This window comes from Bubalus kerabau, chromosome 3 (genome assembly GCF_029407905.1).
Source record: "Bubalus kerabau isolate K-KA32 ecotype Philippines breed swamp buffalo chromosome 3, PCC_UOA_SB_1v2, whole genome shotgun sequence".
NCBI lineage: Eukaryota > Metazoa > Chordata > Mammalia > Artiodactyla > Bovidae > Bubalus > Bubalus kerabau.
The window spans coordinates 139,269,291-139,296,491 of NC_073626.1; the positions used below are offsets into that span (position 1 = coordinate 139,269,291).

General features: G+C 37.6%; 1 protein-coding gene across 3 annotated transcripts in view; it reads right to left on the reverse strand.

Moving 5' to 3' along the window:
• The window catches only part of GTF3C3 (general transcription factor IIIC subunit 3), a 30,734-nt gene extending 4,756 nt beyond the window's left edge, over positions 1-25,978 (reverse strand). For 2 of the 3 annotated variants that reach the window (XR_008712051.1, XR_008712052.1), the window contains exons 1-16: positions 25,403-25,978; positions 24,320-24,431; positions 20,892-21,085; positions 20,259-20,382; positions 18,896-19,087; positions 18,226-18,391; positions 17,121-17,268; positions 16,511-16,583; positions 15,588-15,691; positions 14,482-14,653; positions 7,377-7,579; positions 6,929-7,034; positions 5,955-6,086; positions 3,589-3,826; positions 2,849-3,039; positions 202-326 (exon numbers count right to left, since the gene is read on the reverse strand). Coding sequence is in view for 1 of the 3 variants with exons in the window: in XM_055572988.1 (XP_055428963.1) it covers positions 202-326; positions 2,849-3,039; positions 3,589-3,826; positions 5,955-6,086; positions 6,929-7,034; positions 7,377-7,579; positions 14,482-14,653; positions 15,588-15,691; positions 16,511-16,583; positions 17,121-17,268; positions 18,226-18,391; positions 18,896-19,087; positions 20,259-20,382; positions 20,892-21,085; positions 24,320-24,431; positions 25,403-25,504 (2,382 nt within the window). In the remaining 2 variants the exon portion in view is untranslated. The remainder of the gene's footprint in view (positions 1-201; positions 327-2,848; positions 3,040-3,588; positions 3,827-5,954; positions 6,087-6,928; positions 7,035-7,376; positions 7,580-14,481; positions 14,654-15,587; positions 15,692-16,510; positions 16,584-17,120; positions 17,269-18,225; positions 18,392-18,895; positions 19,088-20,258; positions 20,383-20,891; positions 21,086-24,319; positions 24,432-25,402) is intronic. The other variant, XM_055572988.1, reaches the window with a different exon arrangement.
• Between the last annotated feature and the right edge of the window lie 1,223 nt (positions 25,979-27,201).

Below are 27,201 nucleotides of genomic sequence, written 5' to 3' on the forward strand. Positions count from 1 at the left end.
TGTGCATCCCTTCCACATGGCTGTGTAAGTCTTGGCCAGGAGTACTCCTATATGTTGATCCATGAGTGCTGAACACAGGAATGGATACTCCCAACAGGTGCACTAAGCAGATACTACTTTTGAAGCAGGGAAATAAAAGCATTAAGTATATTCATTTTTAAAGAACATAAAATCAAGTAATGAGGAATCCAAATGAATTACCTGCACAATAAGAGCATGTCTCTTTAATACATACTTCTGGGATGCCATGTGAATAAAGGTTAGGCCTATACAGAGGTTATAGAGAGGTTCCTGGGGATGGGTGCGAAAGGCCTGCACATACTGTCCTGAAAAATGAGCAGTGATGTTAGATGACAGGACAAAAACACAATTCCTTATTTCTTCAACACTTACTCAAATATAGTTTAAGGTAAACAAACATTACTATCACTTTAACAGATACAAAGGTTATATTCCAAAATATCAACCAGATGCATATTAATATAAATTTTAAAATATATAACATATAACAAAAAGAGAAGGATTTACCCATCAACGTATTTTGACCATGATGATTAAAACTGAATACAAAAGTAACTTTTTTAAAGGTACAGTTTGACATTTCCAAGTAGAGTAGTACTTCAAAAATAAACAACTGAATAACTGTGATCATATATCTATTTTACAATCTCAAATCTTTTAAAAAACTAATGGGGGAATGTGTCTGTTGGTGAATTCTTTCATAAAATTAACTGAGACCTGTCTTATAGATGCTAATGTGATAGATCATGGAGGTGAGAAAAATAGTTTTGTTTTTTAAGTTTATGGGTATTATTGTCTCAAACATAGCAACTGTTTTTCCTGAGAAGAGCTAAATTGTATCTAATAACAAGATAACAATTCAGGGTTTTATGAATTCCATATAGTCTATATAAAAAATTATCTCATGTCAAAAGTCTAACTGTATGAGAGAGGAATTTTAGCAAATTTTTCTTGTAAAGGAATGATCTATAATTTATCATATAGATAAGAAAACTTCTATTCCAGAAGAAACAGCACTGTAAAGTCTCCTTAGCAGCACAAATGGTAGACTGCCATTTGGACTTTCTATTTTAATCTCTTTTACATATAGTTTTCTTAATAGTAAACTAATAATTCCGAAAAAGTATACACAGTGAAGAAAAGCTTCAACATCTGATGTTCAAGATTACTGGCTGAACAACTATAAAAACAGCAACCATACACAAGAAACATTAAAGCATTAAACAGCCAAAATCACAGTATACACAGAAGTGAATCTGGCAATATATTTTATTGCCAGCAGCAGGAGATACATGCCTCATTTTAAGTTTAAACTTTTGGTTAAGTATTTTTCTACTTGCTTGCTCCTGGTTCCTTATTACAGAAATTTCCTATAAATGGTTAATGAATTTTCCCTCTGTTTAATTATTAATAAGAATTATAAAGACTTGTCTCACACTAGTCAGAATGGCCATCATCAAAAAGTCTACAAACAATAAATGCTGAAGATGCTGTGGAGAAAAGGGGAACTCCCCTTCACTGTTGGTAGGAATTAAATTTGTTCAGCCACTATGGAGAACAGTATGGAGGTTCCTTAAGAAAACTAAAAATAGAACTACCATGTGATTCAGCAATCCCACTCCTGGGCACATATCCAGAGAAAAACACAGTTTGAAAAGGTACATACACACTCACATAGCCAAGACATGGTAGCAACCTAAATGTCCACTGACAGATGAATGGATAAAAAGATCTGGTACATATATACAATGGAATATTACTCGCCATTAAAAAGAATGAAATAATGCCATTTGTCGCAACATGGGTGGACCTAGAGATTATCATACTAAGCTAAGTAAGTCAGACAAAGCCAAATACCATATGATATCACTTACATTCAGAATCTCAAAAAGGGATACAAATGACTGTATTTACAAAACAGAAACAGACTCACAGACTCTAAAAGCAAACATGAAGAGGGTGGGATGATTTGGGAGAATGGCATTGAAACATGTATAATATCATATATGAAACAATGCAGGTTCAATGCACAGTACTGGATGCTTGGAGCTGGTGCACTGGGACGACCCAGAGGGATGGTACGGGAAGGGAGGAGGGAGGAGGGTTCAGGATGCGGAACACGTGTATACCTGTGGTGGATTCATGTTGATATATGGCAAAACCAATACAATATTGTAAAGTTAAAAAATAAAATTAAATAAATTAAATAAAAATAAATAAATAAATAAAAGCAAACATGGTTACCAAGGCAGAAAGGCCGTGGTGGTGGGGATAAATCGTGAGTTTGGGATTGACATACACACTACTGCACTTGAAACAGATAACCAACAGGGACCTACTCTATAGCACAGGGAACTCTACTCAATATTCTATAATAACCTAAATGGGAAATGAATTTTAAAAAGAACAGATATATGTATATGTAAAAAAATAAATCAAGGCAAGAAAAAAAAGACATCTCCTAAAGGAATAAACTATCAAAGAATCTTGAGTCCCTTTTTATACTATAGCAAATTAAAATCATTTAGCAAAGCATCTATAACTAATGAAAATTATTTTGAGAACAAACAAGCCTAAGTCATGCTTTAAAGTCCTACTTCAAAGACCTACTTTAGCCTTTTGAAACCAAAGCATCACTAGAAAAATAAGTATTTATTATAATTACTGTGAATACTTAAAACCACTTACTATATGTACTAGACATTATTTTAAGTACTTTATATTAACTCATTTAATTTTCACAATAATCTACAAGGTTATCTCCATTTCAGAGATACAGAAACCAAAGCAGAGAGAGGGAGACAAAGTCATGTGCCAGGACACTCACCAAGTGCATGCTTAAAACTACCAGACACGAATGCATTGTGTCCATTTAAGACACACAGGGCATGATTATCTGGGTTTTTCAGCATTAAACGGAGACAAAAGCGATGATGTCGTACTTCTTGGGAATGCATGGTAACTTGATTGAAAATGTTCCAGAGCTGGGGTTTATTGACATTTTCCATTACCATTATTCTAAAATTGCAAAAAGAGAATGAGAGTAAAAAATAGTGTACAGGAAAAAAACTTCTTGATTTTTAAGACTGAAACCCTTCAGTGCTGTCCTATCAACACTGAAATTCACCACCCTCAATAAGGGGTATGTAGTGTTTCTCCATCTTATTTCTGCTTTTCAACAAACGTTTAAATCAAAAAGACAGAATCAAGAGGTTTAGGTTTTATCTCCTCTCCCAACCCATTCATAGCTGCAGTACAATGAACACAGAATAATAATGCATATCAGACACTGGACAACTCACTTAACTCTCACAATAACCTATGAGGTGGTAATATTATGATGCCTGTTTTACCATAAAAAAATGGGGAGACTGAGGCACAAAGGTTTAAGTAAATCTCTTATGGGAGTGTATGCTCTCTTATACTGCTTCCAAGAACCAATGAACCGAATTAATCTGTAAGCAAGAGTTACACAGCTTACTAAATCTTGAGCATGTAAAATTAAGTCAAAGTAAATATACATGCTCCATCAAAGAATCTAATTAAAATAAGTTATTGGAAAATCACCTGATATAGTTGTATGCCTTTCTGAAATTTTTGTCCAGAATTGCAGCAGACAGACCAAAGTATTCTAACTCTTTGCGTTTTGGCTTGTCTTCATAAAAAGAGCAGTATTCCAATGAAGAATCAACAAGTAACTCAGCCTCCTGGAACCGGGATAGGTCACATAAGGAGTATATGGCCTTCAAAAGGAGGTTCCACCAGTCATCTTTTGTCAAGACACTCGTGAGTACAGCAAATATTGCTAAAAATGAGACCAATGAAGATTAGTTAGGATACTACAGTTACAGAAGTAGCAGTATCACAAAGAAAATTAACATGATATAGTCTAAAGTGAAATTAAGTTGAATAACCAAGGCCCTAGTGGACTGAATTCTTGCCACCATCTTCTGACAATGATGAGAAGGAGGGACTGCTTCTTTTCACTCCCTCAACCTGACTCCCTCTGCTTTACCTAACAAACAATCTGCAGTCCCAAGTAATCCTCACTTCTGATTCATCCTCGGTAAAGTCCAGCTACATCATTTGTGTTTTTCAGTGCTAGCTTGGATATATGCACCTTCAGGGCAGAGCAAGGGTGCTTTCCATGACTGAGGTCAGATATGGGAATGTGCACATACAAGGCATTCAAATGTTTACTCAACAAAGGATTTCAAATTCATACTTAATCCTCTCTTCCTTATTTGTCTATAAAAAGCCTTCCTTTTACAGCCTATGAGAAATACTAAAAGCCATAAAATTTTTTTTACCACCTTCAATTCAATAATTCTCTGAGAATCTATCCTAAACAACTACTCAGAAATACGGATAAATCTATAGGCATAAAGATGATCACTATGGTATTACTTAGTTGGATGGCATCATTGATTCAATGGACAAGAGTTTGAGGAAACTCCATGAGACAGTGAATGACAGAGAGGCCTGACATGCTGCAGTCCATGGGGTCACAGAGTCAGACACGACCGAGTGACTAAACAACAATGGTATTACTTAGAAAAGAAAATTATCAAAAGAAACCATATAATAATTTTTAAAAAGGGAATGATTAAACAAATTATAAAACCACTATCCAATGGAATATGACACATTCCTTAAATATAACAGCTACAAAGAGATTAGAGCATGAGAAAATATTGAGTGAAAAATTAGTACAAAGATGTATGTGTGTGCTCCATCAGGCCTGATTCTTTTGCAAACCCCATGGACTGTAGCCCACCAGGCTCCTCTGTTCATGAAATTTTCCAGACAAGAATATTGGAATGTGTTGCCATTTCTTTCTCCAGGGGATCTTCCTGACCCAGGGATTGAACTCACATCTCCTGCATCTCCTGCACTGGCAGGTGGGTCCTTTACCACTGATCCACCTTGGAAGCCCCAGTACAAAGATACATGTAACATCAAGTGCCTGAGATAATCCTACCATGATGCACTGGTATAATGTGATCCTCATCATGATGAAACTATTAATAACAAAACAAAGACCTTATGAGCTTAAGAAAAACCAACAAAGACCCTGAAATGAGGAAACAGTGAAAGAGGAAACAGGCAGGATCAGATAGAGAAAAATATAACTTGAGGAAACACAGTCCAAAATGATGTGGGCAGACACTGGGTTAAGCCCAGAATCAATGAACTCAAGAGACAGCAGGGCTCTAAGGCTAGATTACGAGCATCTGAGCCCACATTCCTATCCTCTGACTCTCTTCCCCCACAACATCTTGCTTATGTCCTTATTGTGCTTAACAGAGATTCAGCACATCTGGATTGTAAAACTTTGTCCGTTGCACTCTGCCATATCGTAACAACAGTTTAATTAATATCTGTGGACATGATTAACAATGAAATAACTTTCTGCTAGACTTATAGCCTAGGTCTTTTCCAAAGTTCTCTTGAGTAATAATGTCACCCAACATCCTTGATCCTTTTCCAGCTAAAAATAGATGGTTTTAAAGTCGCATATTTGAGATCGGGCCAAAGCAACTTATTTGCAGAATTTCTATGACTGTTGCTACATTTGTCAAAAACGAATTTAAGAGAGACAAATTCATTTATCAAAGAAGAGCTTAACATATGCAGTCGAAGTAACCAGACAAATAAAGCAATCTGTATTATCAGCTAATTATCACAAAAGATTGTTTTAGTTTTTTCACAGGAGGATCTAAGTAGACACCTGCTTTTTAATTTTCTTACACTGAAGTATTTACATACAACCTTTCATTCTTTTTTGAAAACACCAAATGAGTTTATTTTTCCTAAGGGATCTAGACTAGAAAATATAATTTTCAATAAGAGTACTGTCACGTGCTACTTCATGAGTTTTTTTTTTCGAACTCAGCCAAGTTTTACACAATAAAGCAAATGAAAGTAATTACCTTTTGCATCACAATTTGCTGACTCTTGGTCATTGTTGTCTGATATTTTGTCTCTTGACACTTTAATAAGGTAGAGATGCCTCTCTCCAGATTTGGAACTGGATATCAAACAGACTTGGGCTCTATTCATTGCTACCTGAATTAAAGATAATTGAAATTTTTCAGTCATGTGAGTGTATGCTAAGTTGCTTCAGTTGTGTCCGACTCTTTGCGACCCAATGGACTGTGGCCCGCCAGGCTCCTCTGTCCATAGGGATTCGCCAGGCAAGAATACTGGAGTGGGTTGCCATGCCCTCTTCCAAGGGATCTTCAATCCAGGGATTGAACCCATGTCTCCTGTGGTTCCTGCACTGCAGGTGGGTTATCTACCGCTGAGCCACCAGGGAAGCATTTTTAGTCCATAATTTTTTAAAGAAAATCTATGGGAAACAAGTATCACAGATGTGTCTCAAAGCTTCTTTAGTAAGGGGAATAAAACACCAATTATCGTGTATATGAACACCTAAAAGAGAATGAATAGACTTATTTTTTCCTTACTAAAGGAGTCCAAGTCACACTACCCACCTTAGTAAGGAAAAAGAAAGCCATTCACATTATGTTTATCTCACACACACACAGTTAACTATCTCCCTGTAAAAAGCCAGACTCAGAAAGGATGTCATACCCAGAAAACATCTTTGCAAAGTAAACAATATTAGCACACAGTAGTGTCCACAGGGCCAATAATGGACACTACGATGGTTCTCACTTTTCTAAATATGTACTAGCAAAGATTTTATTTTATAATCTGTAGTCATTTATACTTTCATGTAGACTTTCAATTACATACCATTAATCTCTAGGTTGTCTGCCTTTTATCTGACTTTAACTTTAAAAAGTTTAAAAGGGAGTTACAAAATAGTTACGACCTATGTTTAAACCAAATTCTAAACATTTAAAAAGTCAACAAGGCTAATATAAAGACAGATTACTACCTACCTTTAAAAGCATGGCTAACATGGTAAGCAAGGTATCCACATAACCATACATTTTGCCTTGTGAAAATAATAGAGTAGAACGTTGAAGCAGTAACTTCAGTTCCTAAGGAAATAAGCATAGGATAGTGTGACAAGATTCCTTTGTTTCAAGTTGTTTTGCTTGCATAGAAAAGTTATGTCTTAGAAACTAAACCTTAAGAACATCTGCTTTGTGATCTCCCACAATAATTAAAACCCAACATTTTAAAAACTATAAATTACATTAATAATTACAATGTTAAGTTGTTGTAACTTAAGATTCAAAATCATTTTTCAAAAACACTGAATGTAATACACTAAAATTAAACTTGGATATAAGCTGGAGAAACATCCTTAAAGTCGCTAAAATGTAAGAAAATTCTAAAATATAGCCCACCAAGAAAAACTTCCACATTGCATGGCCTACCTGCTGCGCTGCGTTGGCATCTTGTGCTAATGTATCTGGATCATACATTGGTTCCAGGGCTTCCAGAGCTTTCTCGGGACGACCCAGCTGCTGCTGAAGGGTGGAAAGTGAAATTCTTGCATCCAAATGAAGAGGGGCCAGATCAACCACTTTGCTATAGCTTTCGGCAGCACGTTCCATGTAGCCTAAGGCCTTTAAGCATTCTAAAATGATGTTAAAATCAAGACTTGTAAGAGGGCCAAAATTATTTCTCCATTTAAAAGAAATGTTACACCAATATAAAAATTATAACAAGAAAGAGATTAATGCATATTTCTGTATTTTAAAACAACTATCCCTTCCACTCTCTATGCTATAAGTATGTGATCAGTATAAAAATACACAATTTGGTGTTCTGCTTTATTTACTTATATTAGGCTTTCAACATTTCCCCATGCCTTCACTGGCATTCTGACTGGTTAAAATATTCAATTACATTTATTATTTACTTAACCATCAGTTCAGTTCAGTCACTCAGTCATGTCCGACTCTTTGCAAACCCATGAATTGCAGCACGCCAGGCCTCCCTGTCCATCACCAACTCCTGGGGTTCACTCAAACTCACATCCATCGAGTTGGTGATGCCATCCAGCCATCTCATCCTCTGTCGTCCCCTTTTCCTCCTGCCCCCAATCCCTCCCAGCATCAGAGTCTTTTCCAATGAGTCAACTCTTCGCATGAGGTGGCCGAAGTACTGGAGTTTCAGCTTTAGCATCACTCCTTCCAAAGAACACCCAGGGCTGATCTCCTTTAGAATGGACTGGTTGGATCTCCTTGCAGTCCAAGGGACTCTTAAGAGTCTTCTCCAACACCACAGTTCAAAAGCATCAACTCTTCGGCGCTCAGCTTTCTTCACAGTCCAACTCTCACATCCATACATGACCACTGGAAAAACCATAGCCTTGACTAGACGGACCTTTGTTGGCAAAGTAATGTCTCTGCTTTTGAAAATGCTATCTAGGTTGGTCATAACTTTCCTTCCAAGGAGTAAGCGTCTTTTAATTTCATGACTGCCATCACCATCTGCAGTGATTTTGCAGTCCAAAAAAATAAAGTCTGACACTGTTTCCCCATCTATTTCCCATGAAGTGATGGGAACAGATGCCATGATCTTCGTTTTCTGAATGTTGAGCTTTAAGCCAACTTTTTCACTCTCCTCTTTCACTTTCATCAAGAGACTTTTTAGTTCCTCTTCACTTTCTGCCATAAGGGTGGTGTCATCTGCATATCTGAGGTTATTGGTATTTCTCCCGGCAATCTTGATTCCAGCTTGTGCTTCTTCCAGCCCAGCGTTTCTCATGATGTACTCTGCATAGAAGTTAAATAAGCAGGGTGACAATATACAGCCTTGACGTACTCCTTTTCCTATTTGGAACCAGTCTGTTGTTCCATGTCCAGTTCTAACTATTGCTTCCTGACCTGCATATAGGTTTCTCAGGAGGCCGGTCAGGTGGTCTGGTATTCCCATCTCTTTCAGAATTTTCCACAGTTTATACTTAACCATGCTGCTCAACATTTAGGTTATTCCTCAATTTTTACTCTAATAAATAACCCTACAGTAAACATCTTCATGTATATAAGTCAGAGTTCACAAACTGGGAAACCAATTTAACCCACAGATACGCTTTGTTGGCCACAGTACTGTTAAAAACAGTAAACTGTTTACATCTTTAAAAGTTAGGATTTTTTTAAGAAATCCAAGTTATTGCATTCTTTCGGAAAATCTGGGTTTGGCAACAGTTGAGTCCCTTCATTCCTACACGCTGCATCAGCCATGCCAAGAAGCAGAGGCACCCTTTAGATGGGGCTCTCCAGTTCCCAGCCTGCCCTGGGCCTCTCACTTACCTACTTCACTCACTTCTGTTACTTGTCAGGCTCCTGAGTTTTGTGATCTCCAATATAAAACACCTCTCCTCACCTCATTCAATTACTTCCTCAGAATAAGTCCTTAGAGGTGAAGTTATTGGGCCCTATTCTTCATACTTTATGCCAATCAATCATTAAGTCCTACAATTTGATGATCAGTTCCCAGTAAGCATTTCTTCTTCCTACCCAAACAGCCACAGCACTTACAAACACAGGCCCTTTCACCTCTTTCCTTCTCACTGCACTGATCGCCTAAGATGGTATTTGCGTCCTACTGTTTTCTCAAATCTCAAATTTCTCAAATATCTCCTCACCACTATCTTCAGGTTAAACTTTGGTAATGAAGGAAGACCACTAAATATGGGTGAATCACCATGATGGAATTTCTTATAATTTTTCACTTATCACTTTAAAAGATACTTCATTATTATGCTACAAGCATTAAATTCCTCTAATGATGTTTCTTCTCTACCGTTCCAAATTTCCTTATGATTTTCAGACAATACTGAGGTTTTACCTTCCACTCATCTAAAGCTACATATGTTCAACATAGAAAAAGCATTTATCAGTATCATGATTGTAATTAAAGAGGATTTAAAAACATCTACTGCTAATAACAAGAGCAGTTTCAAAACCACAGCCATACAGAAGGCAAAAAAATTTTAATTCCCTGTTTATGTCTTTTAAAATTAAAACCCCACAAATAATGTATCTTTTTATGTAAATTTATGTATGTAAACTTTTACATCTGTATTCCTTTTCAGTCATCCAAATAAAGTGTTATCTTAATCATTAAGTCTGCTATTTCATATCTGTGATATGGTCCACTGGAGAAGGGAATGGCAAACCACTTCAGTATTCTAGCCTTGAGAACCCCACGAACAGTATGAAAAGGCAAAAAGATAGGACACTGAAAGATGAACTCCCCGGGTCGGTAGATGGCCAATATGCTACTGGAGATCAGTGGAGAAATAACTCTAGAATGAATGAAGAGACGGAGCCAAAGCAAAAACAACACCCAGTTGTGGATGTGACTGGTGACGGAAGCAAGGTCCGATGCTGTAAAGAGCAATATTGCATAGGAACCTGGAATGTTAGGTCCATGAATCAAGGCAAATTGGAAGTGGTCAAACAGGAGATGCCAAGAGTGAACGTTGACATTTTAGGAATCGGCGAACTAAACTGGATTGGAATGGGTGAATTTAACTCAGATGACCATTATATCTATTACTGTGGGCAAGAATCTCTTAGAAGAAATGGAGTAACCAACACAGTCAACAAAAGAGTCTGAAATGCAGTACTTGGATGCAGTCTCAAAAATGACAGAATGATCTCTGTTCGTTTCCAAGGCAAACCATTCAATATCACGGTAATCCAAGTCTATGCCCCAACCAGTAATGCTGAAGAAGCTGAAGTTGAATGGTTCTATGAAGACCTACCAGACCTTCTAGAACTAACACCCAAAAAAGATATCCTTTTCATTATAGGGGACTGGAATGCAAAAGTAGGAAGTCAAGAAACACCTGGAATAACAGGCAAATTTGGCCTTGGAGTACAGAATGAAGCAGGGCAAAGGCTAATAGAGTTTTGCCAAGAGAATGCACTGGTCATAAAAAACACCCTCTTCCAAAAACGCAAGAGAAGACTCTACACATGGACATCACCAGATGGTTAACACTGAAATCAGACTGATTATATTCTTTGCAGCGAAAGATGGAAAAGCTCTATACAGACAGCAAAAACAAGACCGGGAGCTGACTGTGGCTCAGATCATGAACTCCTTATTGCCAAATTCTTAATTCAACTTCTTAAACTGAAGAAAGTAGGGAAAATGACTAGACCATTCAGGTATGACCTAAATCAAATCCTTTATGATTATACAGTGGAAGTGAGAAATAGATTTAAGGGACTAGATCTGATCTGATAGACAGAGTGCCTGAAGAACTATGGACGGAGGTTTGAGACACTGTACAGGAGACAGGGATCAAGACCATCCCCATGGAAAAGAAATGCAAAAAGGAAAAATGGCTGTCTGAGGAGGCCTTACAAAGGCTGTGAAAAGAAGAGAAGCAAAAAGCAAAGGAGAAAAGGAAAGATATACCCATTTGAATGCAGAGTTCCAACGAATAGCAAGGAGAGATAAGAAAGCCTTCCTCGGTGATCAGTGCAAAGAAATGGAGGGAAACAACAGAATGGGAAAGACTAGAGATCTCTTCCAGAAAATTAAGAGACACTAAGGGAACATTTCATGCAAAGATGTGCTCAAAAAAGGACAGTAATGGCATGGAACCAACAGAAGCAAAAGATATTAAGAAGAGGTGGCAAGAATACACAGAAGAACTATACAAAAAAGATCTTCACGACCCAGATAATCACGATGGTGTGATCACTCACCTAGAGCCAGACATCCTGGAATGTGAAGTCAAGTAGGCCTTAAGAAGCATCACTATGAGCAAAACTAGCAGAGGCGATGGAATTCCAGTTGAGCTATTTCAAATCCTAAAAGATGATGCTGTGAAAGTGTTACACTCAATACGCCAGCAAATTTGGAAACTCAGCAGTGGCCACAGGACTGAAAAAGGGCAGCTTTCATTCCAATCCCAAAGAAACGCAATGCCAAAGAATGCTCAAACTACCACACAATTGCACTCATCTCACATGCTAGTAAAGAAATGCTCACGATTCTCCAAGCCAGGCTTCAACAGTATGTGAACTGTGAACTTCCAGATGTTCAAGCTGATTTTAGAAAAGACAGAGGAACCAGAGATCAAATTGCCAACATCTGTTGGATCATAGAAAAAGCACGAGTTTCAGAAAAACATCTATTTCTGCTTTACTGACTATGCCGAAGCTTTTGACTGTGTGGATCACAACAAACTGTGGAAATTTTTTCAAGAGATGGGAATACCAGACCACCTGACCTGCCTCTTGAGAAACCTGTATGCAGGTCAGGAAGCGACAGTTATAATTGGACATAGAATAACAGACTGGTTCCAAACAGGAAAAGGAGTACATCAAGGCTGTATATTGTATAATAAGGCAGCTTATTTAACTTCTATGCAGAGTACATCATGAGAAACTCTGGACTCGAAGAAGCACAAGCTGGAATCAAGATTGCCAGGAGAAATATCAATAACCTCAGATATGCAGATGACACCACCCTTATGGCAGAAAATGAAGAAGAACTAAAAAGTCTCTTGATGAAAGTGAAAGAGGAGAGTGAAAAAGCTGGCTTAAAGCTCAACATTCAGAAAACTAAGATCATGGTATCCAGTCCCATCACTTCATGGCAAATAGATGGGGAAACAGTGGAAACAGCGGCTGACTTTTTTTTTTTTTTGGCTCCAAAATCACTGCAGATGGTGATTGTAGCCATGAAATTAAAAGATGCTTACTCCTTGGAAGGAAAGTTATGACCAACCTAGACAGCATATTAAAAAGCAGAAACATTACTTTGCCAACAAAGTTCGTCTAGTCAAGGCTTATGGTTTTCCCAGTAGTCACGTATGGATGTGAGAGTTGGACTATAAAGAAAGCTGAGTGCCAAAGAGTTGATGCTTTTGAAATATGGTGTTTGAGAAGACTCTTGAGAGTCCCTTGGACTGCAAGGAGATCCAACCAGTCCATCCTAAAGGAGATCAGTCCTGGCTGTTCACTGGAAGGGCTGATGTTGAAGCTGAAACTCCAATACTTCAGCCACCTGATGTGAAGAGCTGACTCATTTGAAAAGACCATGATGCTGGGGAAGATTGAGGACAGGAGGAGAAGGGGACGACAGAGGATGAGATGGTTGGATGGCATCAGCGACTCAATGGATGGGTGTGGGTAAACTCTGGGAGCTGGAGATGGACAAGGAGGCCTGGCATGCTGCAGTTCATGGGTTCGCAAAGAGTCGGACACAACTGAGCAACTGAATTGAACTTCTTGGAAGAAAAGTTATGACCAACCTAGACAGCATATTATAAACCAGAGACATTACTTTGCCAACAAAGATCCATGTAGTCAAGGCTTTGGTTTTTCCAGTAGTCACATATGGATGTGAGAGTTGGACTATAAAGAAAGCTGGTGCTGAGGAATTGATGCTTTTGAATTGTGGTGTTGAAGAAGACTCTTGTGTGTCCCTTGAACTGCAAAGAGATACAAACAGTCCATTCTAAAAGAAATTTGTCCTGAATATTCATTGGAAGGACTGATGTTCAAGCTGAAACTCCAATACTTGGGCCACCTGATGTGAAGAACTCACTCATTTGAAAAGACCCTGATGCTGAGAAACATTGAAGGCAGGGGGAGAAGGGGACAACGGAGGATGAGATGGTTAGGATGGCATCATTGACTCAATGGATATGAGTTTGAGTAAACCCTGGGAGTTGGTCATGGACTGGGAGGCCTGGAGTGCTACAGTCCATGGGGTCGCAAAGAGTCGGACATTACTGAGCAACTGAACTGATACTGATCTGTGATACATCTCAAGATATCATTCAATGTTCCTCTATTTATATAGAACTTTCTGCTACTATATAGTACTTCAAAATATTTTAAATATTAAAACTGGTCATTATACAATATTTGTAACAGAGACTATTCAAATTTTAAGGCATCTCTTATGTTGATTCAATAGGAAATCCTATTAGAATATTTTTGTTTTTCATACATTTCTGTAAGAGATTTAGTAGTTTTTCTCAAGCTGTTTTTCCCACTCTAAACAATTTATTTCAGATTACTCTGGATTTAGATGCAGCGAAATAAATTGACAGATAAAATCCAATCTTCATTGGATTTGCTCAAAAAACACTGAAAATATATTAACTTTTCCCTCAAAATAACATTAAATATAAATCCTTAAAAGCTCTTCAAAAATTAGATTACACTCTAAGTCTGACAATCTATTACTAAAAACCAGAGCCTAAGGTTAAAACAGGTAAAAGATAGGTATTTACAGTACATTTTAATAGGGACATGTTAGTCCTTTTATTTCACTCAGGTACCATTAAGTGAATCATTCCCCAATGCATTTGTGAGAGAAAATCAGTTAGTGGTGAATCAAGACAATTTAAAATACTGACTTTCAAAAAACTGCCCTGAAACCAGAAGTATTTTCACTAAGACATTAACATTTTATAATAACTATTACCATCTTGGGGAAGTAAGTTCTTGCCTGCTTATGTGATTAAAACTTTCCCTTCCTACAAAAAAGAATTACCTGCATGCCGAAGCCAAACCACTGCGAGGTTGTATCTTTCAGAGCAGACCAGTGCACTAAGGAGGGGAAGTGCAGAATTATATTCACCAACATCCAGGAAAGCTTCAGCAACATCAAGATAGAGGTCTCCCATGTCTTCAGGATTCTGTTCCACTAGTGTTGTCAACAGAGGCTAGACCCCAAAGTAACAGTCTGAAGTCAAGCATTCATTACAAATAAACACGTCTACTTGTATTTCTCTTTTTAACATATACACCAGTTATCTGAGGTGAATCTAAAAGGAGCAAGGCTTAATAAAAACAGCTTTACATGATTTCTTAAATCATTCCTGTGTCTCTATTATAAAGAATTCATACTGCCATCATTCACTCACTCAACACATTACTTCTGAAGATGTGTTATAAGGCAGGCATTGCAGGAGCTAAGACAACACTGATCTGCTGTGCTCTCCCTCAAGCAAGTCAAGCAAGCCCGTGTCACAGGGCCTCTGTGTTTGCTGTTTCCCCAGAAAGCCATTCCCTCCATTACCTGCTTGGCCTACTTTTTCACTTCCTTCATGTCATTACTCAAATGTTACTTTCAGGGGAGGCTTTTCTTCACCTATTTAATAAAAGTGCAACTCCTCCCACCCCCAATATTTCCTATTCTTCTCTGATTTTTCTCCAGAGCACTTATCACCAACTAGCATACTATATTTTATGTATTTATTATCTAATCCCATTAAGTCAAAAGATCCATGAGGACAGGGATTTGAGTATTTTATTCAACACTTTATCCTAAAGTAGATATCCAGTATTTTTTTATTTAATAAAATAGTCTGAAGTCAGCAAAAGAGAACAACTGTCAGAAACTGCCAACTGTCTAAAAGGCCCAATCTCACATTCTGTTATCTGGATTATTCTCAAGAAAAACAAATCATTATAAGCCCAGTTCCAAACACTCAGCTTTTAAAAGACATTCACACAAATATAATATGATGCTTACTGTGACTTCCTGGTTATTAAAAAATGTGAAATCTAGGGTCAACTTATAATTTCCTGTATCTAAAGAAAAACATTACAGATTTGATCTAAAGTATCTCAAGTGCAAGTCTTAATGCTACTTACATTAAGTGGTTCAAGAATGTTGAGATGTACAAGGCAGACCATCAGCTTCACTGTGATGTCTATTGGCACACCATCAGGTATAGCACAGATAACGTTGTCACCAGCTGTGCATTAGACAAACAAAAAGTTCCTAATAATCTTAGAAAGTGGAGCAAATGAAGCAAACTGTACCTTCTATGTAAGACCTCATTTACTTTACTCAAAGCAAATGATTCTACAGTCAGTTCTAAGTTTGGCAAACTCTGGTTCTAGGCTCTTAAATTTCCTTCGGTCTGTCTTTTGATTAGCAATTATCCTTCCTATTTTCCTAATACTTTATCCACTTACCAAAAATCTACATAAACTCCCACACCTTCTATCAAAACCACAAAAAACTAGAAAACAAAAGTGACAAATAAGGATATACAAACTTTCTCTTTTTCTTCTTGAATCCAAGAGCCTCTTTTTAGTCTTCACTACAAAAGAGACTGAGAAAGGGATGATCTAATATTGTGCCTAAGTTTAAAGCAGAATTTTAAGTGAATGCTTAAGTTTGAAACAGAATTTTTTCAATCTTTAATAAGTTTGAAATAAATTAGTAGAGAGCATTTTAAGCCCTTTTTAAAAAGTAAACTGCTTTAGTTTGAAAGGTTTCTGATAAGCTGCTCCATAATTCATTCTTTTTTCACGGAACACTATCAAGGCCCTGTGTCAATGACAAATGCCAAGTTCAAACAGATGTACTAAGGGGAAAAAAAAGGACTAAAACCAAGTTAAAAAAAAAAATTACCTGTGAGTGAATACTCACAAGAAAAAGATATGGAATCTCTGTTAGGAAAAAACGCTTCTTGGGAAAACTTGCTATGAAAACTCTACTAATTTCAAAATACCACGTTATGAACAAAAGGATTATGCACTTTCTCCTATGCAGAGGAAACTACAACCTTTATTCTCTTCCGAAGTGCCTTCTTCTGTAGTTCTTTTTTCCAGCACAATTCCAGAAAAATCTGTAATTACCTAAAGTATTGGGGGGGGAGGGCAGAGCAGGAAATAATACACAGGTATATATGAAAAACTTTTTCACAATGCAAAGATTTGTACAGTTAATTCAAATAATCCTTAAAAGATATAATGAACTATAAAAAGCAACAGTATGTCTCTTTAAGAAGCCAATGTGATACATTAACATTTTTATATCATATTAACTAATGCTTCACTAAAAATACATAATTTCTCTATAGCAAACCAATCTAATTTTCCCAAAAGATTAAGAAATGAATCATAACCATTAGTCTGCTGCTGAGTCCTGCTATGATGAAGTACAGGCATACCTAGCATCTGTGATAACAGCAACAGCTTTTATCATATGGTAACTACATTTTATATTTCATACAGGATTATTACAGAACTTAAGTGTGTCCATACAAACTTTAAATGAATAGTTTAAAATAAATAATATAACTTAAATGAGGAATTGTCAATTTGTAAGAATTTCTAAAACAAAAAAAAAGTGCATGTTCAAAACCTAACAGAGAAACACATAAATGTTCCTACCTCCAAAGCTCTGTCATATTGTTTATTAGAAATGTATAGTTCAGCTGCAATGTTAACATCTTCCATGGAGACTAGGCCCTGGTGTTTTGAGAGAGCTTCTTCAATTATGTTAATAGCTGAAGTAACATCATTGGCTTCATAGTAACTCCTAAAAGATTAATGGCAAAAATTGATCAGTGCTTATTAATTCAGATCATAAAACTCATTTTCCTACACAGGCCCTCTATTAACTATGAATCTCATTTTCTTAAAATTTGGGAGGAGAAAACTCTTCTTTAAAATCATAATCAGAGATGATCCAGAGAAAAATGTGTACTGTCAGTATAACCGTGTTGTAACATCAAGCAGCTCACTCTCCCAAAGCTACCTCATATCATTCTAGCTCACTCCCTTTGTAACTCAATGCCAGTAACTTTTCTACCTCAATGGGATCTACAAAACATTGATCCTACCACTTTTTACTGTGGCTGCACCATTCCTATCCTCACTTTTCTCCTTCTCTGTCATCCAATATTACAATTACTCCCTTGTGCATCTCAATTCTCCTGCACTTCTCTCCCTTTATCAAGGTCTTCTGATAAAACTCCAACTCTGATTAATCCAAATATGCCTTCCCCACCAGCTGCCCATGCTACTAAACTCTAAATTAATGACTAATGTTGGTAGCATGTGCCAACCTAAAGAAAAGTTTGCATCTTAAAAAGTCATTCTAGTACAGGCTCAAGATAAAATGACTGTAGATCTCAGAGCATAAATATTTCACTAGCACATTTGCAATAACTTAGCATTACTGTATACGTACATAATTTATGAAAACCTGGGAATCTAGTCATCCTTCAGAACATGTTCCATTTTTAAACTTCTGGGCACATGAAAGATAATCAAATATATAATACAATTTTTTCTAAACAATCACACAGTCGACTTGGAAATAAAGTACTGGGGGAAAAAAAAACCTCTGTATTTAAGCACAATATTAAAATAAAGGAAGCAAAACACTTTCCTGAACCTCAATAAAAAGTATCTTCACTTCCAATATATCTTTTGATTTCAAAAACAAGATGATTAATAAGAACATTTATGTATATTTCAACTTGAAACTTACTTTGCCATATCTCTAGTCAATTGCATAAATCGTTCTCCATCAGATGGAGACAAAAGGTTTAAAATACGCCTATAACCATCCATTGCCATTTTGTGATCTCCCATCTGTTCATAAAGGCTTGATCGCTCCCACAGGTAACGGACATTAGTAGGTTCATATTTAAGTGCTAAAAAGAAAATAAGGAATATAGATTAGAGATTTACTATAAAAGGGGGCTCATGGTAGGGTGTGACCCATCTTTTCAGAAAATCTATTAAACACTCTAAGCTAATTTGCCAATGGAACCAATTGGTTTATTCCAGACTAAATCTACCTTCACAGGAATGCCAGACTAGGCTTGACCAAATAGAAGCCTAAAATCTCCCTATTAACCTTCATTTGGTCACTGAAGTCTAATACTAACTCTCAAGAAACAGCTTGGAACCAACACCGATCTTGGCGGGAAAATGGTCTTGTCTTCAAAAAACAGTTTTACTGTATTAGCTCAAAATATAAACAAAGTTGCTGATAAATGTGAAAATATAGGGAGCCCAAATACTTACCTCTGGTATAACAGAATACAAGGAATAAATGTATTTCAATGAACAGCACCCCAGAATAGTAAGTACACTGATCATAAATCTATTATATAACATTTTATCAAACAAAGCAAGAAAAACATTTTTATTACCTTTTGTGTAGCAAAAAATAGCCTGCTTAATATTGTCTTGTTCCAGGGACATTTCTGCCAATCTAACCCATTCTTCAGTGTCACTGGGATTTAAATGTGCAGCAATCAATTCAAACTGCAATGATTTCTCCATGTCACCTTGGTCCTCATATATCATAGCAAGAGTGGAAAATGGCTCATAAGCTAAAGGAGCTATAATGAATAGAACAAAAAAACAAATTTCATTGGCTGAGGGAAGACACTTATGCTAATATCAATTTCATGTTTCAAACTATGGATCCTTTAATATTCATGCTTTTTGAAATAATTTGAACAGAATTATACATACAGTATATTTGCTTTAGTGTATTTTCATATACTCTTTAGGATTTAAAAACTATTATTCTCTCTAAGCAAAGTGTAATTTCATGAAAAACCCTACTCTCTACCACGTCCCCCTCATGAAAAGTCCCCTTTGATAAGGCTAAACATGGCTCATTAATCCAGCAAGTTCATCCCAATGAGCATCAGCCACATCAGTGGGGTTAAACCATCATGATCCAGCTTCCACACTGAGGTGTATGGGATTAATGGAGAGAAGATATCTAACTAGCACCTAAATCCAGATTATCAAAGTGAAAGGTTAATCCACATTTCTGAAATAATGTTTATGAATTAAGGTTCTAAGAACATGAGGGATTAAAATCAAAGGTAACTGTCAAAATAAACAATTATAAACTAATAAAGGAACAGATAATACTGAAAAGGACCCTAGACTAAATGAAAGGAAATGCCAAAATATGGAAAAGATAAATTGAAAGTTCACTGTAGTAGACTGCTCAAGCCACTACGCAGGGCATCACTTGGCAACACACCAGGAAAACAAAATAATAAATGCAAGTGATTAGTCAAAAAGTGACTTCTAAAGATATCTTTCAATATGCCTGAGCTTTGCAGTTTAATGGAAAGATGACAAGTATATATTGTCCTTTATCAAAACGTAGAAAATAATCTAACAGTGTCTGTTTGGAAAATGGTAGAAAAAGAATACTCCTCAGAGTGGCTTTAAAGTAATGTGTTTGCCATATTTTAAAAAGACATATTATAAACATATAAAACTCCTAAAATGAAATGCTAAAAAACACATTTTTTTAAAAGCCTGTTAAGAGTTCAATATATATTAATGATATTTCATTGAATCATACTCTGTGATTATCATTTTCTTGGCAATGATTCCTATTTAAATGGGTAGTTATATCACTGTTATTACAATCACCTCCAAGCTCCTGAATATATTTTCCAAATAGCAGAGTGAGGTACTCCTCCCTTTGTTTTAAAAGTCAGACTATTAACATGCTATTGTCAATAATCCCCACATTAAAACCTTGTCTTATGATTTCCATGCACATCAATATTGCCTCTTCACGTTCTCCTCGAGCAAAGCGAATGTTGGCTTCACCCATGAGACCTCTCAGAGCTCTGGGAAGTTTACTCCGAGGTCTTTTCTCCTACAAAACAAAAATGACATTTAGACTCAAACAGAAAACAAACCCAACCCAACAAAACTTTCCTACAGTAGCAAGTTCAAAGTACAATAAAGTATTTAACAAAGCAAAAATCAAACTGGTCAGGCATTACTAAATTACTAATTAGACCAAATGTAGAACTGGATGTTGCAAAATGAATTTATATGCCGGGAGATTTATGATGCAATCTACTGAAGATTCTCCTTTCAAATTTATCTACTCAGAATAAATTTGGTTAAAAAAAAATCAAGATACAATATAAACCTTTTAACAGCAAAATTATAGTAAATTTTGACATTTGTAATAATTAAGGTTTAACATTTAAAAATCTCTAAAAATGAAACATAAGAAATCAGTAACAGCAATCTCACAGTATTTTCTTTCTTACAGTTGAATTCTTTCAGTATAAATGTATAAAGACTTTTTTTTTTCCATTTCTATGTCACATTTTTACATTCTGTTTATAAATACCAAAATAAGAAACACTTTACTTTCATCATTTTCTTGGTTTCACGATTGAGAACCATCTCCAATACAAACACGTCGCCAGCAGTGGGTTGCTCAGGCGTTTCTTCCTCCTCCTCTTCCTCCTCTTCTTCCTCTTCCTCCTCCTCATCTTCATTCTCTCCAAGCATGGAAGCAAAGACCTTGTGAACTGACTTACTGACTCCATCTGATGTTTCACCTAAAGAAAAAGACATTGAGGTAGGAAACAAAAGCTTTAGCATACTCAGCACTTGAAAGAAAAACAAACAGTATTTTCTGGAATATAAATTTCTACCCCAGCATTACCAAACTTGAAAGTAAAAGACAAATGAACATTCCCAAAAACAATGCAAAGAAAGCTGTCACAAGGCCATGTATTTTACTCTGTAGAAACTGCTGACTCATCCTTTAGGCCTTATCCAGACATACAGGCAAAATTAAGTGGGAAATCAGAAACACACAGAGTAACAGTTAAAAGCAGAGAGGGAAAAAAAAATTAAGGAATTTCAGGACACAGACCTAAGAACTAACTAACCTAAGACCTAAGAACAAGTCTGGTGGTACATAACCAGGGCATATAGCACAGGGGTTTAAGGTGAGGCCTCTAGAGTCAAGCTGTCTGGTTTCAAACTTTACCACTATCTATTGCCAGCTGTTTTACCTTGGGCAAATAACCGAAGCTCTCTGTACCTCAGATTGCTCATTTGTAAAAGGGGTCAATGGCTGGATGGCATCACTGACTCGATGGACGTGAGTCTCAGTGAACTCCAGGAGTTGGTGATGGACAGGGAGGCCTGGCGTGCTGCAATTCATGGGGTCACAAAGAGTCGGACACGACTGAGTGACTGATCTGATCTGATCTGAACGTCTACAGGGTTACTCAGAGTCTTCAAATATATATACTGAGAAAAATGCCCAACATACAGTAAGAGCTTAAAAAACACTATTATTATTAAAACAGCATTATTATTTCAGGAACAAAATAACATATTTCCTCTGTATCTGAGGAGATCACTACAGTAAAATGATTTCTCTAAGTTTATAATGATTATCTTGAATAATAAAGAAAAGTTTAGAAGCCAATTTGTTGTTAAAGCAGAGATGTGGCATATTTTAGAAAATCTGCAACAAAACAGTTAAAATAAATGTACATAAATATATTTATTAAAAAATCCTAAAGCTTATTCACTTATGTAAAATAACCTCAAACCCCAAAGATGCTAGACAAATAAGACAGTCAGTATATTTAAGGAAGAAGAGAAAGAAAAAAAACCCACAAGTTTTGAGGAACAAATATTACAGTAATAATTACTATGACATCATAATGATCATCTTCAAGAATTCTAAACACCCAAAATAAAGTTGTAAAACAAATCAATAAAATTTATTACAGTAACACAAAAAAAGTGAAAAGTCATACAATCATCTTGATATAGAGAAGCTTTTCTGGCCATGCTGCATGGCTTACAGGATCTTAGTTCCCCAACCAGGGATGAAACTCAGGCCTTGGCAGTGAAAGCACTGAATTCTAACCACTTAACTGCCAGCGAACTCCCCCAGAGAAGCATTTGATAAAATCCAACACCTATTCCTAATAAAAATTTTTAGTCAACAGAAATGTAAGAGAATACCTTTAACTTGATTAAAAAATACCTACAAAAAAGGTTCCACAAACACAGTTAATGGCTAATTATCCAAAGATACTGGCAATGAGACAAGCATGCCTACTATCACCATTCCTTTCAAGATTTTACTGGAGTCAATGTAATAAGGGAAGAGAAATAAAGGCATAAAGATTAACAAAGAAATAAAATTGTCATTCACAGATTACATGATGATACATAGAATATCCTAAAGAATCTATGCACAAAACCTGTCGGAATTTATGAATTTAGCAAGGTTCCTGAACACAAAGTCAGTATACGAAATACATTCCTAGGAAACTGGGAGCTTAATATCTTAAAGTGACTGTATTATTTGAGCTGAGGCTAGTCTGCCTGACTACTCATGGTAAGCAGAAAGCACTGATTCAAGTAACCACCTTTTTCGGCCACGTCTTAGTATTCTGGCCTGGAGAATCCCATGGACAGAAGAGCCTGGTGGGCTACAGTCCCCAGGGTCACAAAGAGTCGTACATGTCTTAGTGACTGACTCTCACTTTCACTGGCGGAAAACTGGCAAGCACCCCATGGTGCCTGCTACTAACAGCTGCACCTCAAAGACAATGTTATGATGGAAGAGCAGCTCTTACTCTGAGCACGTAAGGAAGGACTCACAGATGTTAGAACAACTTCAGCCCGCTTTTTCACTCCACTTGCCTAGCAAAGAATCTATAATCCTAATTTTCTCTCCTCTTTGCCCTTTCTTCCCCACTTGGTCCAAGGAGGCAGACAAAACCTGTTCATTTTCTGTTTACCCGACTAGTGTTTTCTCTGTGTAAAGTCTTACTTGTTTGGAAGAAAAACAATCAGCCTCCATTTCTACCCCCTAGGGCCAGAAACTTTAGCTTAGGTCTCAATTAGACCTTATACGTGAAAATGATAGTTGCTCAGTCGTGTCCAACTCTTTGTGACTCCATGGACTGTGGCCCGCCAGGCTCCTCTGTCCATGGAATTCTCCAGGCAAGAATACAGGAGTGGGTAGCCATTCCCTTCTCCAGGGGATCTTCCCGACCCAGGGATAGAACCTAGGTCTCCTGCACAGCCTCCATTTCTACCCAGTAAGGCAAGAAAGTTTAATTTAGTTCTTAATTAGACCCTATGCCCAAAGTTAAATTCTAATTGATAGTTCCACATCCCAGATTACTTGATATGAATGACTGGATACCACAAACTATCATTAGTATTCTGATCAATCACCAGAAATTAGTAATTTGCCTACTAATTCATCACTTAGGCTCTCATAAGTTTAATTGGTCTGGGTGCAGTAACCAAATTTAGTATCTGGTCATGCGGAGTTGAGGACTGAATCCTGGAATGAGGTAACACACCAAGATATCTATGCTGTGTGTAAGGTCCCATGTGGACAGCCAACTGGCCTTCCTCTCTGACATTTCTATCTTACCTCTCATAATTAAAGAAGCGATTTGGAAGCCCTTTGTATAGAGTTATAATTCATTACAATTTGGGGGAGTATAGCCTGGAATAATTAGCAACCACATGAGAGGGTCAATTTAAAAAACCGTGACCCCAAAAGGCTCCCAAACACTGATGCAGATTTGAAACCCTTCTCCACAAACATAGCCCACTAAGCAGCACCATAATCAATAAGTCAACAAATACATATTGAGCACCTATTATATACCAAGTACTATGTTCCTAAAAAGCCAGGTATCAACAACAGAATACCACAGCAATTTAAAAAAAAATAATAACATTTTCACTAAATTAATAGATACCCTTAACATTTAATGCAGGCAGTGATCTTAACATACCTTCATTGGCATCTTTGCCCTGAGATTTGGTAGAGTTTATTCCTGATGATGATGGAACTTCAGAGTCATTTGGATTTTCTTCAGCTGATGACTTTCCTTTTTCCTGAAGACTCTGGGATTGAAAATTAATTAATGACTCCAAAAACAGATGCACGTTTAGCTCTTTCCAGCTGAGAATAGAACATCTGTCTCATTTTTTATTTCTATAAAACTTGAGCTCTGAACACATACATAGTATGTGAAATCTAAATTTGAATATTGTACTTGGGTCTCATTCTTCAGTCTGAATCAGTCATTTGTAAAAAATAATTTTAAAAACCTTGATAATTTCATTAATCTACACATTGCAGTCTTGCTATCTTTTTTCAGCCTTGCTTTTTAAATGAAAAGAGATGGGGCACTATTGGTTGCATGATTTAGGAAAGAATCCAACAGCTAACCTCAAAAGGTGCAATTACTTTTATTTTCCCTCCGACTTCAAGTGAAGAGACATGAAAAAGTCATGTATTTCCTCATTTACCAGAGAAGTTTTTGTTATCAGACAAAAAAAAATGATAATCCTTCTGTGGAGGGTTACATCACACCACTGGGAGACTCCTCAAAAATGGGAGCTGAAACCACTCCGTCCGGAAATGGACACTGAGGCCTCAAGAAGAGAGGTGAGTTGCGCATTCAAAGTCACAAAAATAACAGCGGCAAAGCTAGGACTTGAACTAGATACAAACTGACTCCAAACTCTACTGCCCACACCCCACCTCCATCTCCACCCCATTTAATCTACCAGCGTTAAGCTACTCTCAAGCAAAAAAAAAAAAGTACTATTCGACAACAGTAAAAAGAGAAAGAAGTGGTTCCCACCGAGACAAAAGCTTTCTGGTGAGTGAAATGTTCTAAAGAGGAGCTTAGCACAGGGATAATGTGAGAACCGGAGTTTCGGTTAAAAAAAGGGGGGGGGGGGGGGGGAGAAACTGCTAGAGGTACGCGGCCCGCCCCATAAGGGTGAATTTAGTGGGGTCCTTCACATCTCTTAAGTGTATTAAGGCGACAAGACAGTGAGAGCATCCAGGCCTATCATCTCCTCACTTTCTTCTCCCGGGTTTTTCTCTCCTCTCTTCTCCTTTCGAACTCCTCAAAGGAAATCTTCCCCTCCAGATAGTCGATGAGCTCCGGGCTGAACCCCGACATGCTTGCGGGGGTTCTGCTACGCAGTTTTAGGAACGAGGACAGATAAACGGAAGAGCAGAGACTCCCAGACGCTAACCCTGCGCCGAGCCGCTAAAAGCAAGGAACCGAAGTCCGTCTGGGAAACTGGCTCGGCCTGCGCCGCAGCCGCCGCGCTCAGGTTCCGCAGGAGCCTCTAATCCAGGCTTCTTCCGGGAGGCGTGGGTATGACCGCGGGAGTAGGCGGGACCTGATCTGGACCCTCCCAGCTTCCAGGACTCGAAGCTTGCAACTGGGCTCAAGCCTTTGGTTTAAGCTTGTTAAGGAGTTGGGCAATGTGCTTGAAGAAAATGTCCCTTCGTCTACAATATTTCCCTCAAAAATATTTGTTTTTTAATTTGATCTTTGGTTGTTCAGTGGTTCATTCGTGTCCAACTCTTTGTGACTCCATGGACTGCAGCACGCCAGAGTTCCCTGTCCTTCACTATCTCCTGAGTTTGCTCAAACTCATGTCCTTAGAGTCGCTGATACCATCCAGCCATCTCATCCTCTGTCGCCCCCTTTCCCTCCTCCCCTCAATCTTTCCCAGCATCAGGGTCTTTTTTAATGAGTCGGTTCTTCGCATCAGGTGGCCAAAGTATCAGCTTCAGCATCAGTCCTTCCAATGAATACTCAGGACTGATTTCCTTTTATGATTCACTGGTTTGATCTCCTCGCAGTCCAGGAGATTCTCATTGTCTCTCAAACACCACAGTTCAAAAGCATCAGTTCTTCAGTGCTCAGCTTTCTTTTTAGTCCAACTCTCACATCATACATGACTACTGGAAAAACCATAGCTTTGACTATATGGACCTTTGTCAGCAAAGTGATGTCTTTGCTTTTTAATACCCTGTCTAGATTTGTCATAGCTTTTCTACCAAGAAGCAAGCGTCTTTTAATTAGTAGCAGAGCCAGGATTTGAAGCCTGGTCTATCTGACTCCAAATCCCATACTTGGAATTAAGACACTGTCTCTCCCTGAGGCTTCCCTGGTGGCTCAGCGTAAAGAGTATGCCTGCCAATTTAAGCCCTGGGTCGGGAAGATCTGCTGGAGAAGGAAATGCCAGCCCACTCCAGTATTCTTGGCTGGGAAATCCCATGGACAGAGGATCCTGGTGCACTGCAATCCATGGGGTCACAAAGAGTCGGACACGACTTAGGGACTAAACAACTGCCTCTCCTCAGTGGAACTCTACGTCAACCTACACACTCCTGAGCTTTATATTTTACACTGAATTATAACTTTCTCTAGTGTCCTATTCTAGAGACACTTGCTGTCAACATCTTGAGAACAGCACTACCTGATACATCTTAATGAACTTTCCTCTCTAGGCTAGTAATCTGTGCTTAAATCACATTGAAGAACTCAACTGGATGGAACTGAAAGTGCCTTTGGAATGGGCAAGGGAATAGAAGTATGGAATGCAGCTCAATATGAAGCTGAGGGTAGGGACAAGTTACAGGGAGCCTAACACCTGACTTGGCCACTAGTGCCTCTTTATGACAATCCAGATGCAGAAAAGCCACAGTTTGATGGCAGAATGAGGACCAGGACCAGCAAGAGGGGAACTCCCAGATGAGAGAAAAATATCTCACAGCTAGAAGTCATTCCTTTCTCATGATAATGGATCCCCAGGGCCCTATCTGGGTATAAAATATGGGAAGCTAGCAAGGTAACTCACA